At 38.9% G+C, this 18,852-nt stretch overlaps 1 protein-coding gene across 9 annotated transcripts in view; it reads right to left on the reverse strand.

Annotated features, from left to right (window-relative positions):
* PTPRM (protein tyrosine phosphatase receptor type M) overlaps nt 1-18,852 on the reverse strand; it is an 857,076-nt gene that overhangs the window by 483,705 nt on the left and 354,519 nt on the right. For all 9 annotated transcript variants that reach the window (XM_037008365.2, XM_073212814.1, XM_073212816.1 and 6 more), the window contains one exon: nt 4,006-4,277. In XM_037008365.2, the coding sequence (XP_036864260.2) occupies nt 4,006-4,277 (272 nt within the window). The remainder of the gene's footprint in view (nt 1-4,005; nt 4,278-18,852) is intronic.

Here is an 18,852-nt window from a genome sequence, read left to right on the forward strand (position 1 = left end):
AGTGCCATTTACCTAATAGCCTATGTTACCATTAGGGTAATGACTTCAGTCTGTTTACTGTTCAACAGATAAAGGGGAAATAAGAGAAAAGTGCAACCTTAACCATGCCTTCAAAATTTCAAAGATTGAGGCTTGGTTGGAGTACTCAGCAATTCAATGAAAAAGTGTGTTTTCAAAAGATTTAGACACTTTACAGACGTTGGTCTTCAGACTCTTAAAACACTTAGTATTGCTATATTAAAAAATCTCTACAAATCCACTTTTAAATCCAATGCATAAAGCTATTCCTAATGAATCAACCAATGAACCTAAAAGCTATAATGTGAAATAAGTTCCCTTCAGTTTGGTAAGTCATGCACTGCTCAGCAACATGGAGAGAAGTCTTGGAAGGAAGTGGATGGGTATGGGGGCTAGGGTCAGAAGTTTGCAACTAGGAAGGTAAAATATTTTATTCAAAAGAGCTCAAGAAAGGAATACTTCACTGAAAATTGCAGTGGCTTGATATACAGGACTCCTTTCCTTTCAATATTGTTCAATAACTCCTACTGAAAGGCTCTTCTCCTAAGACTATAGATTAAATCATTCCTTTAATTTTGACTGTCTAAGCTAGGTGAGCTAAAGGCTATAATTTACTGAATGTTGTGTGTCCCCATCAAAAAATTCATATGTTGAATAATCACCAGTGTGATTTTATTTTGAGAAGGAGTCTTAGGGAGGTAATTAGGTTTGGATAAGGTCATGTGGGTGGAACCCCCATAATAGGATTAGAAGAAAAGGAGAGCCCAGGGCTCTTTCTCTCCACATGCACGAATGGAGGGAAGGCCATGAAAGCACACAGTGAGATAAGAAGATAGCCATCCCTAAGCCAGGAAGAGGGACCTCACCAAGAACTGAATCTGCAGGCACCTTGATCTGGAACTTAGAGCCTCCAGAACTGCGAGGAACAAGGATCTATTGTTTAGGCCACTGAGTTGACGGCATTTTGTTACAGCAGAATGAGCCGACAAAGACAGAAGCACAATGAAAGTGTATGATCTGGATTGCAGCCAACATCAAAGCTCAATTGGTGTAGTGGACTCTGCAGTCGGTGAAGGGCCCCAGAAAGCTCCCTCTCACAGGTTTGGATGGGCATCGCTAAGGTGGGCAAGGATGAGCAGGACATAAATTCTGAGTATGTCTAGGAGTGCATCCTACTGCCTCAACCCAGCAGATGCCTGGAGACTAGGGAAGAGCCCAGTGTGGACTCCAGAGGGGCAGAGGGAACGTTTGTAGGTACAAGAGTGAAAAGATAAATTAGGCAAGAAATTTATAGCCCATTTATTCCCATTATTGGATCCAGGGGTAGAGGAACTGGGATTAACACATCTTCCCTAAAAAACACCAAACCAGTAAAATGGAATGATTCCTGGGTATTGTTCATGCAATTCAGAAGATAAGCAGTGCTTGAGAAAACCCAGTTTTCCATTCCCTGAGTCTAGCTGAACACCTTAATGAAGCTTGAAAAACGATCTTAGATACATGTCCAACTAGCTCCTATGTGAGCCAAAGGAATTAAGGAAGAGAAATCAAAATATTGCAATCTTAACACATCCTCTTAGCTTGAAATTAATTATTATAACTATCAAGTTATTTTTTAAAGGTGTTGTGGAAAAAGATCACCAAATTCCGTTGTTACCATTCCTTATCTTTGATCCTGGGTCAGGTCTTGTGGTACGGGCACTCTGACAGAATTGACCTGACATCAGGACCATGTGGGTACTACTTCTTAAGTGCTCCTTGGCGGCCACCCTTCAGATACTTCAAATGAGAACTCCAAGTGGGCCATGTGGGTCTTCACAGAGCATCCCAAATAGCAGGAAAGCAGCCCCCCCCCCCTTTTTTTTTTTTGAGAGGGCATCTCTCATATTTATTGATCAAATGGTTGTTAACAACAATAAAATTCAGTATAGGGGGGTCAACGCTCAATGTACAATCATTAATCCATCTCAAGCCTAATTCTCATCAGTCTCCAATCTTCTGAAGCATAACGAACAAGTTCTTACATGGTGAAAGAATTCTTACATAGTGAATAAATTCTTACATGGTGAACAGTACAAGGGCATTCATCACAGAAACTTTCAGTTTTGATCATGCATTATGACCTATAAACAATCAGGTCAAATATGAATATTCGTTTGATTTTTGTACTTGATTTATATGTTGATCCCACATTTCTCCTATTATCATTATTATTTTTATTTTTAATAAAATGCTGAAGTGGTAGGTAGATGCAAGATAAAGGTAGAAAACATAGTTTAGTGCTGTAAGAAGGCAAATGTAGATGATCAGATGATCAGGTGTGTGCCTATGGACTAAGTATTAATCCAGGGCAGCAAGACATCCACGGATGCAGAAGATTTCTCTCAAAGCAGGGGGGGTGAGGTTCTGAGCCTCACCTCTGTTGATCCCCAAATTCTCACCTGATGGCCCCCCTGCGACTGTGCCTGTCTTAGGTTGTTCCTCCCTTGAGGAATCTTACCCGTCTCTGGCTAACCAGTCATCTTCTGGGGCCATACAGGGAAATGTAAAGTTGGTAAGTGAGAGAGAAGCCATATTGTTTGAAAAGGTTAGCTTTTTACTTCTTTGCAGATTTATGCCCTGTGGCTTCTATGCCCAGCACTTGTCTCGAGGTATCTTTACCACCTGGAGGAATTATGATACTCGGTAAATTCGATATGAGGCACGAATTCTATTTAAGGGTTGTAATTAGGAAGGAAGAAGAAAAGCTATAGATGTAGCATATGAAGGAAACATGGGAGGATTGATTATTTCTTTGACATATCTTCTTGTAGAGTACCTTAAGTATGTATAGGTTTTAAACTACTAACTAATTTGCACACACATATTAACATAATCAGAATACGGTGACATAAACAAAGCAAATCTATAATTACCATCCATCTCCAGTGAAGCCAAGAAAACCATTTAGGCACCCTAGGCATTTGTGAAAATTTATCTATGATATGATGGATATTGTCCAACTGTACTTGAACCATCAGACAAATTAAAGCAGCCCATTTCTGGGATCTGTTCACATCCCATATGTTCTTTTAACCATAGATAGTCTATAGTCATGAGATTTTGGAGTGCTACAACTGAAAGCAGCCCCTTTTTGACAAAGAAAGCCTACCTAGGTTATTTTTCTTTCCATTGTTTACAGGGGTGGGAGCAGGGTCCTGCACCTCACTAGAGGGTCTCCAGGGTGGGCTAACTTCCTAATGCCTCATTTACCCCTGAGATCCACAGGTGGAAGAAGTGGCTTATTATAGAATCAAGTGCTGTCTACCCCTGGGTCAGATATGGCTTCCTTACTTATATAGAATATAAAAACTTCTAGTTATGTAGAATATGTAAAATATCCTTGCAGACTGCTTCCTGCCCTGCTGCAGGTGACTGCTTTTATTCTTTAAACAATATATAGTTGACTCTTGAACAAAGTGTGTTTGAGCAGTGTAGGTCCACTTACACATGGACTTTTTTCAATAAATATGAAAAAAATTTATGACAGTTTGAAAAAAACATTTTCTTTAGCTTACTTTATTATAGGAATATAGTATAGAGTATATACAGTATACAAAATATAGGTTAATTGACTGTTCATGTTATTGGTAAGGCTTCTAGTCAACAGTAGGCCATTAGCAGTTAAGTTTTGGGTGAGTCAAAAGTTATACATGGATTTTTGACTGCCAAGGAATAACTCCTAGCCCCTAAAATCCCTAACTCCCATGTTGTTCAAGAATCAACTGTATGCATGAAAAAGTTTAAATGGTGTTTTTCACTCATTTTTCAAGGAAATGTGCAAACAGAGCCTTAATACACTCCCTATCAAACAACATAAGTTTCCTTAGATGGCTATAAAAAATACCAACACTTCTTATATATTCTCTGATTATACTAATATAAAAATTATGTTTTTAGAAGTTAGAGGATGCAACAAAATACGAAATGAAAACAAAGAGCACATACCTGATAAAAGTTAGGCCAGAAAGTACTAATGGCCAGTTCTGCTCTGTTCCATGTACGCGTAGGGTCTCCAGATACATTCCAGATAGGATTCCCCAAAGGCCCGTTATTGACCTTCACATAGACATTGAGTAACCCAGGAGCAGAATTGCTCTTGCTGGACACAAAATAGTGAAAATCAATGCAGTGGGTGTCATTTTCTTTAAGCTGTGGTAAAAGGAGGTGGGCTCTTTGTCTCTCAGGTTTCCCAGATGTGTTCACCAACATGAAAGAGCCTGTGAAAAGAAAATCAAGGGGGGGTCACAACCTGAAACTCTGCTATTGGTCGCTTCTTCAAAGCTGCCATCATCCACATGGGCTGACAATGCCATTCCACATATCTCACTTGGACTCTAGAGCCCGCTATCTCTTATATCTTTTTACCCCAACAGTATTATCAAGATACTGTTTACTGAGGAAACTCCCTTGATGTCACTACAATTAGTCTCCTAAGTAATAGAAATGTGCACAATTTACAGACCGGCACTCATGAATCTGCTGGTTATTAGCCACATGTGGCTATTTACATTAAAATTGACTAAAGTTCTATAATATTACAAGTTAGGTCCTCGGTCATACTAGCCACATCTCAAGTGCCCAACAGCCACATGTGGCTATTGCTACCTTATTAGGCAGCACAGATATTGAACCTTTCCAGTATCTCAGTTCTACTGGACAACATTATTCTATAACAGTTCTACCATTTGGTAATTGTAGCCACTTTAAGATTCTCATATAACCTAGAGAAAGATAGCAGATTAGCCCAATGTGTGGAATCTTAGAAAACTTTACTAGCCCCATTGATGCTCCTTGTCCTGAGCATAATGTGATTCTCTTGCAGTCCAGCACCACTATCCCTCCCCCATTGCTGGTAACAACTGGTTTCTTGACAGTGGGGGTGTTTTCATGATGGGGGCGTGGCTGAGTATATGATGCAATCATTGTGCCAATCAGAAGAGGGTCATTCTCAGAAGTCTCTATGAGCTCTATGGATCTTCACATCCATGGTATTACCTGCCCATAAGTGAAGCATTTCCAGGTCGACTCAAGCTTTCCAGATACCCTGTCATCAACTGTGTCACTTGGGACCTCCCCATGTAGAAGGGCAACCAAAATGGCAACTAAAACAAATGCATGACTTTTATATACTACAAAAAGAAAAATAAAAGCAAAATGCCCTAAGAGGAAAGGGAAAACAGGTTACTGCAAGTCCTCTTTAGCAGAGAGGAAAATGTATTGAAACTCCAAGGGGAAAGTACATCTAAATTAGGATTGTAAAGATGAAAAAGAACTACTACTCAGGTGTGAATGGACTCCTAATATATATACACTGTCAAGGAGATGATTATTCCTAGTTGAGTATTCCTTTTAAAACTTCCCTAATTTTGAACCATAAGTTTCAAGGAGGTGCCTGTGTATGTATGTGCACATATGTATATTAGTACACACCTAATGCATATCTATAAACAAGCACACATATTTTAGAAAAAGTATGGAATTTTTATCTTGTCTATAGGCTATGATTTCCTAAAACAGCAAAATGCAAAGACTACCTTTCCCAGAGAATACTATCAGGACTAAATTAAAAACAGAAGTAGCTATATCCCTCATACATTAATAGGCTATTGTTAAGGGATCATTATTAGACCATATTTGCTTAGGGCTGCTATCCGCATTGTGCCCCAATGCAAGGGGAGCTATTCTTAATGCCATTTAAGATAAATAGGAATCAAGTCACAGAGAGATTAGGAAGCAGCTTATCCAGGTCTTAGAATGAATTAGTGGCAAAACCAGAACCCTGAGCCTCTGAGCTCAGTGCATTACTCATCCTGCCACACTCCAATAACCCTGTTTTCTTCTGTGCTGTTTGAGCACATATGAAGAAAACAAACCCCTTCACAACAGTAAAGGAAAATTAGAGTAGCTCTTTGAAAATCGAGCAATTTTTCAAGAGATGAATGTTATGCACCTGGAAATATGAAAGCCAAGCCATAAGGGAAGGGTTATCTCTGGAACATATATCCAAGTAATAAGGAGGAACTGCAAATGTGACTGAAGAATGAGCTGGGGGCAGAGAAAGGGAACAAGTGGCAAAAGAGTGTCCCTACAATGATTTGGCCAACTAAATGCCACAAAAAACAAACACTTCTTCAAAACACAGGATTGGCCGAGCCCACCACAAATCTAAAGCAGGCTGTCAGTGTTTATGAATTAAATATTGTACTTTTTGCTTAGTAAAACGTAAAGGGATTTTAATTCTGTATTCAAATATTTGGGGCTCTGTTATCTAACATAGTTACGATATATATCCCTCCTAATGGGGCTGAGGCATAACATGGCCTTGAGGCCAAATCTGAATCACCCTAAATCTTAAGTATTGACACACTGCCAAAAATATTATTTCTTGACGTGTTTCCACGATTTAAGCTTTTATCTGGGGGGTCAAGGTGAAATTCAGATATTCTAAGTTATAAATACTCAAATGATCCATATTTTTATACTTCTTGTTCCTCTTTTTTCTTTTTGAGCCAGTACACAGTCTGTTTTGTGTCATGGCATACTTTCATAATGCAGATTAGCTCAAACACGTTTAGCAAATAGGAGAGGGACACCTATAAAATACACATGACTGTGGTGGGTGTGCGATTTTTCTCAAGACATTAAAGTTTTAGAGTACTTAAGGTAAATTTTCTCTCACATGGGGGCTAAGTGATAGCCTTTAAACAAAGCTAAAAATCCTGCAGCAGTGTCTTGGCTGAGTGTAAGAAGTGGCCCAAGAAGGTTTGTGGTTTCAAGAGCCATTCCTCTTCGCACTCTGCTAGGCTGGCTGGGAAACTGCAAGAACAGGTGAAGAAATCATTAGCCTTCTGCTCCACTCACAGTTTAAAAAGGGAAGAACATTGACTAATGAAGAAGACACGCCCAGGTATTTTTAAGTTGGGAGAAAGTGGTCTCTATTGGGAGGGAATGGCTTTGAGGACCTCTGTAGTGAGGAGGAAGCTGGAACCCTAGGGCAGTGGGCTCAGGACAAATTCAGTGAGGCTCTAAACTCCAGATGGGAGTCAATGGGACCAGTATTCTTACTAGGGCTGTTCCTGTTTTTGTTGGTTCTCTGGCTACAAAGCTGCATAGATTTTGAGTGGTCAGCCCCCACCTCGTTTTTCTCACAAGAGCATCACTTTCAGTGGGTGATTTTGTGAAGTTAGTGCAAGGTTTTCCAAGCCAGGTGGACTCATCTGCTGGACCTGCATTGTCTGCCTCCTTCCCTTGTTCTGCCATCAGGAAGCAACAGTGTCTGTACGGCACCCACAGTCACTGGCACCGTCATTCTCCCCCTGAACAGTCCAGAAACCAAACGAGAAACGCTCTGATGTCAACACACACAGTTTTTTAGAGGGAAAGACTGCCTTTATGGAGCACCTGTTCCTTGGGGTATGGTCCTCTGAAAGGTCCCTGTTTTTTCTTTCCCCAGAGTCTCTCAATTGGATTTCTATGTAGCCCCACAATGAATGATTAGTGCATATAAAGGTCACCACATAGCATGAGCTCAAAAATGGCTAGTGATTACCATTATGATTACTTTGTTTCCTCGTACCTCCTAATGCATGGCTTCTCTAAATACCTGCAATTCTTTTGCATTTAGCCAAAGAAAAATTCCTTTCTTTATGAGAGGAATATAAATATTAAAATATTACAAAACCTTGAACACAATTAATCTCGCCCCTATATGTAAGCTTTGGAAAAACGATCTTTATGTTTGTGTGTGGCCATGAGGACTTACCTATGGCTTCAAAGCATAGAAAGTGACACTGCAGTCAACACAAGTATATCTGGATAGTGCTGCACTGCTGTCGTATGGTGAATTTACAGAAGAAAGCGTGAACATTTATGCGTAGCATAGTCTAGCAACTCAGAATCCTACAGTAAATTCACAGTTGTGCATAAAAGAATGGCAGGTGGGAGGGAAGAGGTTCCTTTTAATTGTCTGAATTTATCACCTCTCTACTATGAAAGTAAAGTCAACTCATCAGCCTATGCTTAAAGAATTTAAAGCATTTACATTTAGTTTTAGACTATTAAGCCTGTTTTTAAAAATATCTCTATATGGTTGAATGTTTAATTTTCACCTTCTCTTCAATGTTTTGACTGTGTGTAAATGTATCTTTAAAGAGTAATTGGGTCTCCCTTGTTAGGTACTTCCTTACCTTAATTTTTTTTCCCCTACTGAAAACACTCCAATTGGGCAAATAAATATATCAGAATTCAAATTAGCATAGAAATTCTATTTGTGTTCAGATAACAAAACACTCTTAAGTCATTTGTATATATGTAGAGAATATAACATTGCAGGCAAATGAAAAGAGCTTCATAGAATGGAGCTGGCTTCCAAAGGGGCAATTTTTACATGTACACTTTGAAGGTGTTTAAGAATAATTATGCCGGTTTCTCTGTAAAGGAAAACCCTGTTACAAGAACACGCAATGTTCACACTCTTGAATCTTTGGGTGAATTAAATTTAGCTTAATCATATCCACTGGCAAATGCTTTTGATTAGACTATCCTCCATCATTGTTTGTCACAGCAGCAATAACTACATATAATTAGTTATTCCCTTCCACCCCATCATTAAAATTTGCACTGGTGTGGTAGAGGCTCTAGATTTTTAAAGGCTGGAAAAAATGCATGAGTTCTCTTCATACACTTGGGAAACTTTGTGCATACAGAAAAGGGAACATTTTGCATCATATAGCAGGAAGTATGTTATTAGATACTTTGGCTGACAGAGAGGCAGCATCTTATGAACTTGAAGGGGAGTAGAATTTGTCACCCAAAAATGGGTCTCTTTGGCATGTGAATTATTTTATGCTGCTATTAAAACAAACAAACAAACAAAAAACCAGAAGGCTCAGAAATAATCTTTGACCTTCCTATGAATTTAGATCAAGGACCTGCTAGAGGAAGGGTGCTATCACCATAGATAATTACCATAGAATAAGAACAAGGGATAGTAGACAGAGAGGAATTCAGCAAAATTTGTTAAAATTCCCCTTTGTGTCTCATTGTTTCTGTATGGTACAGCAAACATTTGTTCACCAAACATTCTTTTTCATCTCCCTGTGAACTGTCTTCCTTCCCTTGGAAGTCCCAGACCCCACCCCTTCTCCTTAGTCCCAGAAGGCATGTATGTGCCAGTTGCCTTGGAGCCCCTATACATGATGTATTTAAATTTGATTTCTCCTGTTTGTCTCCTGTCAATTTAATTATAAGACCAGACAAAGAACCTGGAAGGGTAGTGGAAAATACTCCCTCCCCAACAAAGGGAAGAAGGAAAAATTTTTCACGTCTACAAACTTTTAAGTCATTATAAACTTCACTTTTTTAAGTCTCTTTTAGTTTTACAGAAAAAGCACACACATCTTTGGTCTTTCCCTTTGGCTGTTTTGTCTCCGTTTTTTCCTCTATGAACATGCCTTCAAATTTATGGACTTAAGATTCAAAGGCTACATAAAATATACAAGTTGAATCTTTGCTGGCATATACCCAGACTCTAGTTTACATGGCCATTCATTCTTCTTGTGACCTATTTTGGTACACCAGTTGTAACAATTCAGTTATCCAGAGAAGTACTTCTTAAATAATCTAAGATGAAGGGCTAGTTTTATAAATTTCCAGTGTATCTCAGAACAAATTTATATAAAATGCAATAAACATGGATTTTTGGAAAAAGGAAATAAAAGGACATGTAAAATGCAAGTCCCACATTTGTTATTAGATGAAATAAAAATAAAGTTAAAATTACCCCATCAAATTTCCACAAAAATTTCTAAAGCCCTGCTCGCAGTTTCTGTAGTGATCATGGAGCAGGAATAACATGGGGACCAGTTCTGATCTGCTGGCCACACTGAATGGCATAGGCATAAAGCTGTAGTGACATAGCATTCTGGTACACATATACACATTTTTTTCTTAACACTGGAAGTGGAAAACTGACAGACACATTCAAAGAAAGGAATAAAAAAAAAGTGTTCTGTTTTCTTGACTAAGAGATAATCGCTATAAAGCCAACAAGCCCTTTCACTATGAAAGAAAATTAGTGAACAGAGAAGAGATGAACAGGATCATGGTGAATGGAAAGAACACTGAGGGTCTGAATTCATAAAAGAACCGGTTTCCAGGCAGGAGAACTCAGGGGCCAGGGCATGTGGAATCACCACACATGTTGGCTGTTACTCAGGAGAAGGCAAGAACATGGGGGAGCAGGATGTGTCCCCAGTGTCCAGGCCAGGTGCTCAATAGAGTCCATTTCACTAACCCCTCCCAAGAATAAAGTCCTGAAGAAGCCAAGAGAACCGTTAACTCACCAAAGAGGTCCACCCACTGATTGCATCTGATAGAGTTTGGAGGAATTTGAATTGTTTACACTCCAAAATCAATGCTCTAAAACCAATATTTTTCAAACATTTTGACCATAATTCCCAGTACTAAATACACTGTACCCAATATACTTGTGATGCGGTGATACAAATGTACTTACACACATACACATATATTCACAGGTGTCACTGTACTTTCACTATTGTGTGTGTTATTATCCTGATATGTACTATTCCACCCTATTTCATTTTGCAATGCAAATAAGTAAATGAATGTTGGGTGCAACCCACAATTGATTTCACAGCCCACACAGGCTGTAAGGCCACATGGCAACTCCTCTCCAATAACCAAAACCAACCAGACCTAAACTGTGCTCTGCCTCCTCAGTGAGAAAGCTTTTTATTTTTAATTTGCAATTTTAAATTTAATCTCATGCCTCAGATATCAAAATTTCAAGTTAAATCCCTCCTCCTGCTTCCTCAGCCAGTACTAACAATGGTCCTAAAGAGTAAGTCTTTTTGGTGAGAAACCTCATGAAATAGAGAAGCTGAAAGCCTGTGGAGAAACAAATGAACTCAGGGAGCCAAGTTCAAAGGGAACAAAGCCTCTGTGGGGAGGTGCCACGATCCCTTGAAAAATACTTATTAGCACCCATTTCCGCCTGATGAAACTGCCGTCTCCGTAGCCACATTCATGTTCCCTAGACCAGATGTCACACATCCTTCTTTAGTTACATCCTCTTTACGCCCTTTTCAAAAATTTCACCCTAATACAAATGCGACCAGTAGGGAATAATACTTCAATAAAAAAAAAAGTTTCTTCACTCAAATGTCCTGTCTTCCTTTCTAATTCATCCTCTCCCTTCTTGATCTTCCTGTGGATTCTTAACAATTCTTGGGCAAGAGGGTTGGTTCTCAGGCAGCAGCTTCTGGGCGGGGAGGGGTCTCTCCCTGCACATTAGGTGAAACCTCAGCCTGAATGGGGGAGAATTCTTGACTCTGATGGAGAAAGAATTCTCCAGCAGGTCAGAAGAATGTAGGTGAGGAAGGAGTTCATTAAAGTGAGAGTAGCAGCAAATGGCAGCAGCCGTGCAGGCAGCAGAGAATAAGGAAGAAGAGAGGGAGGTAAAGGAAGCTCAGTAAAGGGCAAATCCCTTGCCAACTCCTGAAGCCAGGGTCATCTGGTGTCCAGTATCTGCTTGAATCTACCTGGCATGGGAAATAAGCCCCCACCACCCCAGGGTTTGGGGAAGCCACAGAGCCCTGGATGGAGTGAGATTATGTTCTGAGAGCTTCCCAAAGAAAAGAAAGGAGATTTTCACAGGGCACTAAAGAGCATGATCCTACAGCTGCAGTCCTGTCTTGATCACCCAGATGATGGCAACGTGTAAGTCCAAATCAGAGATCTTAGTGGCCCTACTTGTCTGAAGGAGGGCAGAGAGAATGATGAGTTCTGCTTAAGTCAAGAAAACTGAATGAAATAGCAAAGTAACAAAGATGATTAACACTGGAAAAAGGGGTCTTATAAACCTCACAAGAGGACTAGAAGAGTGCAGAGACAAAGGGAAGTTAAGTTGAGCAGCAAGAAGGCTTTATTTAAGGCAAAGTACACACTCAAAGAAAGGGGGATGTGGGCAACCTCAGAAAGGAGCAAGGTTTGAAGGCTTAGGATTCTGTCTTTTAAGTATTTCAAGGATAGGGTAAAGGGCCAGGGAGTGGGGCATAGGTTTGACATGTCTATCTCTGGTGAGAGACATTATGTCACCATCCATAGTCTGTCTTCTAGATATTCTGTAAAATAAACTTAATACAAGGAATATATTCAACTTGTTCTTCTCCAAGACAGTGGTTACAATCAAGCAGCGGGAACATATCATTTAGGACTGCTTGCCCTGCCTTAAGGTAGGGTAGATTGTTGGCTAATTACTATAAAATATGTTAGGAATCTTACCTCCTAACTCTCTGGTTTTTAAAATGAAATCTTAGCCTTAAGATGGAGTCCTGCCTGTTCTTACTACTATTTATATCTCAGCATTTTCATCATAGGCAGGAAAATTAATGATGATACTTGCCCATGTCCCTACCCTACTTCAGCTGTACCAGCTTTTGCCACATTCCTAATATGCTGGTGAAAATACAGTAAGACGGTAAAGAAGTAATGCCACAGCACAAAGAAGCCCAAGTAATACTCTGACCAACTGCATAATCTCTTCACTTCTAGTATTCAGCTGGCACTCTCAATGGGAGAGGAGTTGACAGGCTCATCCAGCATGGGCCTTCTTACAAGGTTAGTATAGGGTACTCTGCTCTCCCTGAGGGAATTCCACATTAATCTAAGTGCTATAAAATTAATGATGAACATACCTAACACACAGCATACACCTAAATAATCAGTATAGCACATACCTAAAAATTGCACATAACATGCTTTGAGACATTTATATTAAATGCCCAGAAGATAAATATGCAATTATCAATTTAGTGATTCACAGCATAACTGAATGAACATTATATTTATTATTCAAAATAATACTGAGCTGATCAAAATATATTCACTCATGTTAACTACAGCTAATCCTTGAAACAACATGGGTTTAAACTGCACAGGGCCTCTTACACATGGATTTTTTTCAATAAACATACTGAAGATTTCTTGGAGATTTGCAACAATTAGTGAAAAACATTTTCTTTTCTGTAGCATACTTTATTATAAAAATACAGTATAAACCAATTTAAAAAATGGGCAGAGAATCTGAACAGACACTTCTCCAAAGAAGAAATTCAAATGGCCAACAGGCACATGAAAAGATTGCTAATTATCAGAGAAATGAAAATTGAAACCACAATGAGATATCACCTCACACCAGGTAGAATGGCCACCATCCAAAAGACAAACAACAACAAATGTTGGCGAGAAAGTGAGAAAGGGGAACCCTCCTACATTGCTGGTGGGAATGTAATTTAGTTCAACCATTGTGGAAAGCAATATGGAGGTTCCTGAAAAAATTTAAAATAGAAATAACATTTGACCCAGGAATTCCACTCCTAGGAATTTACCCAAAGAATATAATTTCTCAGATTCAAAAACACATATGCGAGGACATTAAAAAACAGGCAGGAGGATTAAAGATGGCAGCGTGAGAGGTGAGACAAGGGCTTCCTCTTAAAACCACATATAATACAAAAATATAATTAATACAACTAATCCTGAAAGAGCAACAGGAAAGAGGACTGTGCCAGACTGCATACACCTGGAGAAAAGACCAGACCTCACGGAACAGGACAATGTACCAAAGCTGTGGCCCAGTGGGACCCAAGCCCTTTCCCCGCCCCAGCTCACCAGCGGGAGGAAGAGAAACTGAGCAGGGAGGGAGTGGAAGCCTGGGACTACTGAATACTTAACTCTGGAGATCTGCTCTGGGCGCACAGACCTACATTTCATAGTGCTTGCATGGTACTCTCATGATTAGGGTGTTGGAAAAGTTAAGAGAGGCAGAATTCCTGGAGAGACTGAGATTCCACCCGCTTGTGGAAAGCAGGGATACATATCCAACTGCTCTGGGACAAAAGAAAGGTGGGCAGTTTGAGAGACTTCCTAACAAGGAAGCGCTTAGCAAGAGGGCTACTAAAGGGGCAAGGATTCCACAGAGATTAATGCTCAGGAGAAAGGACAGGTAGACAAAATTGTCCAGGTGCACTCTGCCCAGCAGGTTGGGAACTTTCACTATCTTTAGGTGCTCCAGCACCCTGGCTGGCTACACAGCTCCAGGGAACCCCTCGCTGATACACAGCCTACTGCACCTTTCTCCTGGCCGGCCCCAGCTGGCTCACTAACCGGCAAAACCTACCCTGGCATTAGGCCAGGCAGAGGGAAGATCGGTCTACAGCAACTACAAATGCAAAGCATAGAGGCTTATACCTGTGAGCTCAACACGCTGGTTCAGGCAGTGGGGACAGGCATAGCAGCTGGGAAGCAGGAAACAGCTCTTTCTTCCCCCCAGGCACCAATGACACTCCCCTGTGACCCCCAACATTGTGTCAGAGGCTGAGCAGCTCCAGAGAATAGAGCTTATGGGCACTAGAGGGTGCCATATACAAATATGAAACAGCACAGGAACCTGGTTCAAAGTAAAATTATGAATACAACTCCTGAGAAAGACTTAAATAAAATAAACCTCATGAATCTATCTGAAAGGGATCAAAATAAAAATCATTAACATGCTAATGGAGGTACAGAAAAATATGCAAGAACTCAAGAATGAATTCTGGTTGGAGATCCAATTGTTGAGAAGAACAATGGAGGGTATGAAAAGGAGACTAGATACAGTGGCAGAGATGATAAATGAAATAGAAACTAGAGAAGAGGAACACAAAGAAGCTGAGACACAGAGAGAAAAAAGGATTTCTAAGAATGAAAGAATATTGAGAAAACTGTGTGACCAATCCAAACGGAACAATATTCACATTACAGAGGTACCAGAAGAAGAGAGAGAAAAGCGATAGAAAGTATCTTTGAGGATGCAACTGATGAAAACTTCCCAAACTGGGGAAGGAAATAGTCTCTCAGGCCATCATAATCCACAGATGTCCCAAAACAAGGGACACAAGGAAGACAACACCAAGACATATAGTAATTAAAATGCTGAAGATAAAAGATAAGGACAGACTATTAAAAGTAGCCAGAGACAGAAATAAGATCACATACAAAGGAAAGCCCATCAGGCTATCATCACACTTCTCAGTAGGAACCCTTCAGGCCAGAAGGGAGTGGCATGATGTATTTAATGCAATGAAGGAGAAGGGCCTGGAACCAAGATTACTTTATCCAGTAAGATTATCACTTCAATTTGAAGGAGGGATTAAACAATTTTCAGATAAGCAAAAGCTGAGAGAATTTACCTCCCACAAACCATCTCTACAGTCTATTTTGGAGGGACTGCTATAGATGGAAGTGTTCCTAAAGTTTAATAGCTGTAACCAGAGGTAATAAAAACACAGTAAAGAAATTAGAACAGATAATTACTAAGCAAATACAAAATTAAATCAGCAATCCCCAAAGCCAATCAAGAGAGACAAAGAATACAGAATTTGATATGTAATATATAAAGAGTGGAGGAGGAAGAAAAAGGAGGAGAAAATTAGAACCCTTACATTGTGTTTGTAATAGCATACTAAGTGAGATAAGTTAGACTCTTAGATAGTAAGGAAGTTAACTTTGAACCTTTGGTAACCACAAATCTAAAGTCTGCAATGGCAGTAAGTACATACCTATCGATAATCACCCTAAATGTGAATGTACTGAAGGCACCAATCAATAGACATAGAGTCACTGAATGGAAAAAAAAACAAGACCAATCTATATGTTGCCTACCAGAGACTCACTTTAAAATGAAAGACATACACAGACTAAAAGTGAAGGGATGGAAAAAGATATTTCATGCAACTCATGGGGAGAAAAAAGCAGGAGTTGCAGTACTTGTATCAGACAAAATAGACTTCAAAACAAAGAAAGTCACAAGAGACTAAGAAGGACATCACATAATGATTAAGGGGTGAATCCAACAAGAAGATATAACAATTATAAATATCTATTTGTACAACACAAGAGTATGTAAATATGTGAAACAAAAACTAACATAATTAAAAGGGGAAATAGAATGTAATGCACTCATTCTAAGAGACTTCAACACTCAACTCACTCTGAAGGACAAATCAACCAGACAGAAAATAAGTAAGGAGACAGAGGAACTGAAAAACACATTAGAACAGATGAACCTAACGGATATCTATAGAACTCTACATGCAAAAGCAGCAGACTATACATTCTTCTCAAGTGCATATGGAATATTTTCAAGAATAGATCATGTACTAGGCCACAAAAGGAGCCTAGGTAAATTTAAAAAGATTGAAATTGTACCAACCAGTTTCTCAGACCACAAAGGTATGAAAGTAGAAATAAAATTAAAGAAGAAATATGAAAAATCTCACAAACACATGGAGGCTCCACAACATGCTCCTAAATAACCAATGGATCAATGACCAAATAAAAAGAGAGATCAAGCAATATGTGGAGACAAATGACAACAATAATTCAACACCACAAAATCAGTGGGGTGCAGCAAAGGCCCTGCTAAGAGGAAAGTATATTGCAATACAGGCCTACCTCAGGAAACAAGAACAATCCCATATGAGCAGTCTAAACTCACAATTTAAAAAAACTAGAAAAAGAAGAACAAATGAGGCCCGTAAGACAGTAGAAAGAGGGACATAATAAAGATTAGAGCAGAAATAAATAAAATCGAGAAGAATAAAAAAATAGAAAGAGTTGGTGAAAGCAAGAGCTGGTTATATGAGAAAAAAAAACAAAATAGATAAAATCCTCACCAGACTTATCAAGAAAAAAAGAGAGTCTACACACATAAACCAAATCAGATATGAGAAAGGAAAAATCACTATGTACATGACAGAATACAAAGAATTATTAGAGAATACTATGAAAAACTACAGGCTAACAACTGGATAACCTAAAAGAAATGGAGAACTTTCTAGAAAAATACACCTTTCCAAGGCTGACCCAGAAAGAAACACAAAATCTGGACATACCAATTACCAGCAATGAAATTGAACTGGTAATCAAAAAAATACCTAAGAACAAAACTAATGGCTCCACAGCTGAATTTTATCAAACATTTAGTGAAGACCTAATACCCATCCTCCTTAAAGTTTTCCAAAGAGTAGAAGAGGAACACGTCTAAACAAACTCATTTAATGAGGTCAGCATCACTCTAATACCAAAATCAGGCAAAGACACCACAAAAAAAGAAAATTACAGACCAATATCCCTGATGAACATAGATGCAAAAATACTCAACAAAATATTAGCAAACCAAATTCAAAAATACATCAAAAAAATCATCCATGATGATCAAATAGTATTTATTCCAGGGATGCAAGGATGGCACAAAATTCAAAAATCCATCAACATCATCCACCACATCAACAAAAAGAAGGAAAACAACCACATGATCATCTCCATAGATGCTGAAAAAGCATTCAACAAAATTCAACATCCATTCATGATAAAAACTGTCAACAAAATGGGTACAGAGGGCAAGTCCCTCAACATAACAAAGGCCATATATGACAAACCCACAGCCAACATTATACTTAACAGCAAGAAGCTGAAAGCTTTTCCTTTAAGATCGGGAACAAGACAAGAATGCCCAATCTCCCCACTTCTATTCAACATAGTACTGGAGGTCCTAGTCATGGCAATCAGACAACACAAAGAAATACAAGGCATCCAGATTGGCAAGGAGGAAATTAAACTGTCTGTGTTTGCAAATGACATGATATTATACATAAAAAAACCCTAAAGAATCCACTCTAAAACTACTAAAACTAATATCTGAATTCAGCAAAGTTACAGAATACAAAATTAATACAAGGAAATCTGTTGCATTCCTATATACAAATGATGAACTAGCAGAAAGAGAAATCAGGAAAACAATTCCATTCACAGTTGGATCAAAAAGAATAAAATACCTACAAATAAACCTAACCAAGAAAGTAAAAGACTCTAAAAACTACAAGACACTCATGAGAGAAATTAAAGAAGATACAAAAAAATGGAAACACATCGCATGTTCATGGGTAAGAAGAATTAATATTGTCAAAATGGCCGTCCTGACTAAAGCAATCTACAGATTCAATGCAATTCCTATCAAAATACAAACAGCATTCTTCCACAAACTAGAGAAAATCATTCTAAAATTCATATGGAACCACAAAAGACCCTGAACAGCCAAAGCAATCCTGAGATGGAATAATAAAGCTGGGGGAATTATGCTCCCCAATTTCAAGCTCTACTACAAAGCCACAGTAATCAAGACAATTTGGTACTGGCACAAGAAAGAACCATAGACCAATGGAACAGACTAGAGAGCCCAGAAATAAACCTAACCATATATGGTCAATTAATATATGATAAAGCAGCCATGGACAAACAATGGGGAAATGACAGCCTCTTCAGCAACTGGTGTTGGCAAAAGTTGAAAACAGCTACAGGCAAGATAATGAAACTGGATTATTGTTTAACCCCATACACAAAAGTAAACTCGAAGTGGATGAAAGATCTGAATGTAAGTCATGAAACCATAAAACTCTTAGAAGACAACATAGGCAAAAAACTCCTGAATATAAGCATGAGCAACATCTTCCTGAATGCATCTCCTTGAGCAAGGGAAACAAAGCAAAAATGAACACACAGGACTATGTCAAACTAAAAAGTTTCTGCACAGCAAAGGACACCATCAACAACAAAAAGGCATCCTACAGTATGGGAGAATATATTTGTAAATGACATATCTGACAAGGGCTTAACATCCAAAATATATAAAGAACTTACATACCTCAACACCCAAAAAGCAAATAACCC

The sequence above is a fragment of the Manis javanica genome, chromosome 9 (assembly GCF_040802235.1).
Source record: "Manis javanica isolate MJ-LG chromosome 9, MJ_LKY, whole genome shotgun sequence".
Taxonomy (NCBI): domain Eukaryota; kingdom Metazoa; phylum Chordata; class Mammalia; order Pholidota; family Manidae; genus Manis; species Manis javanica.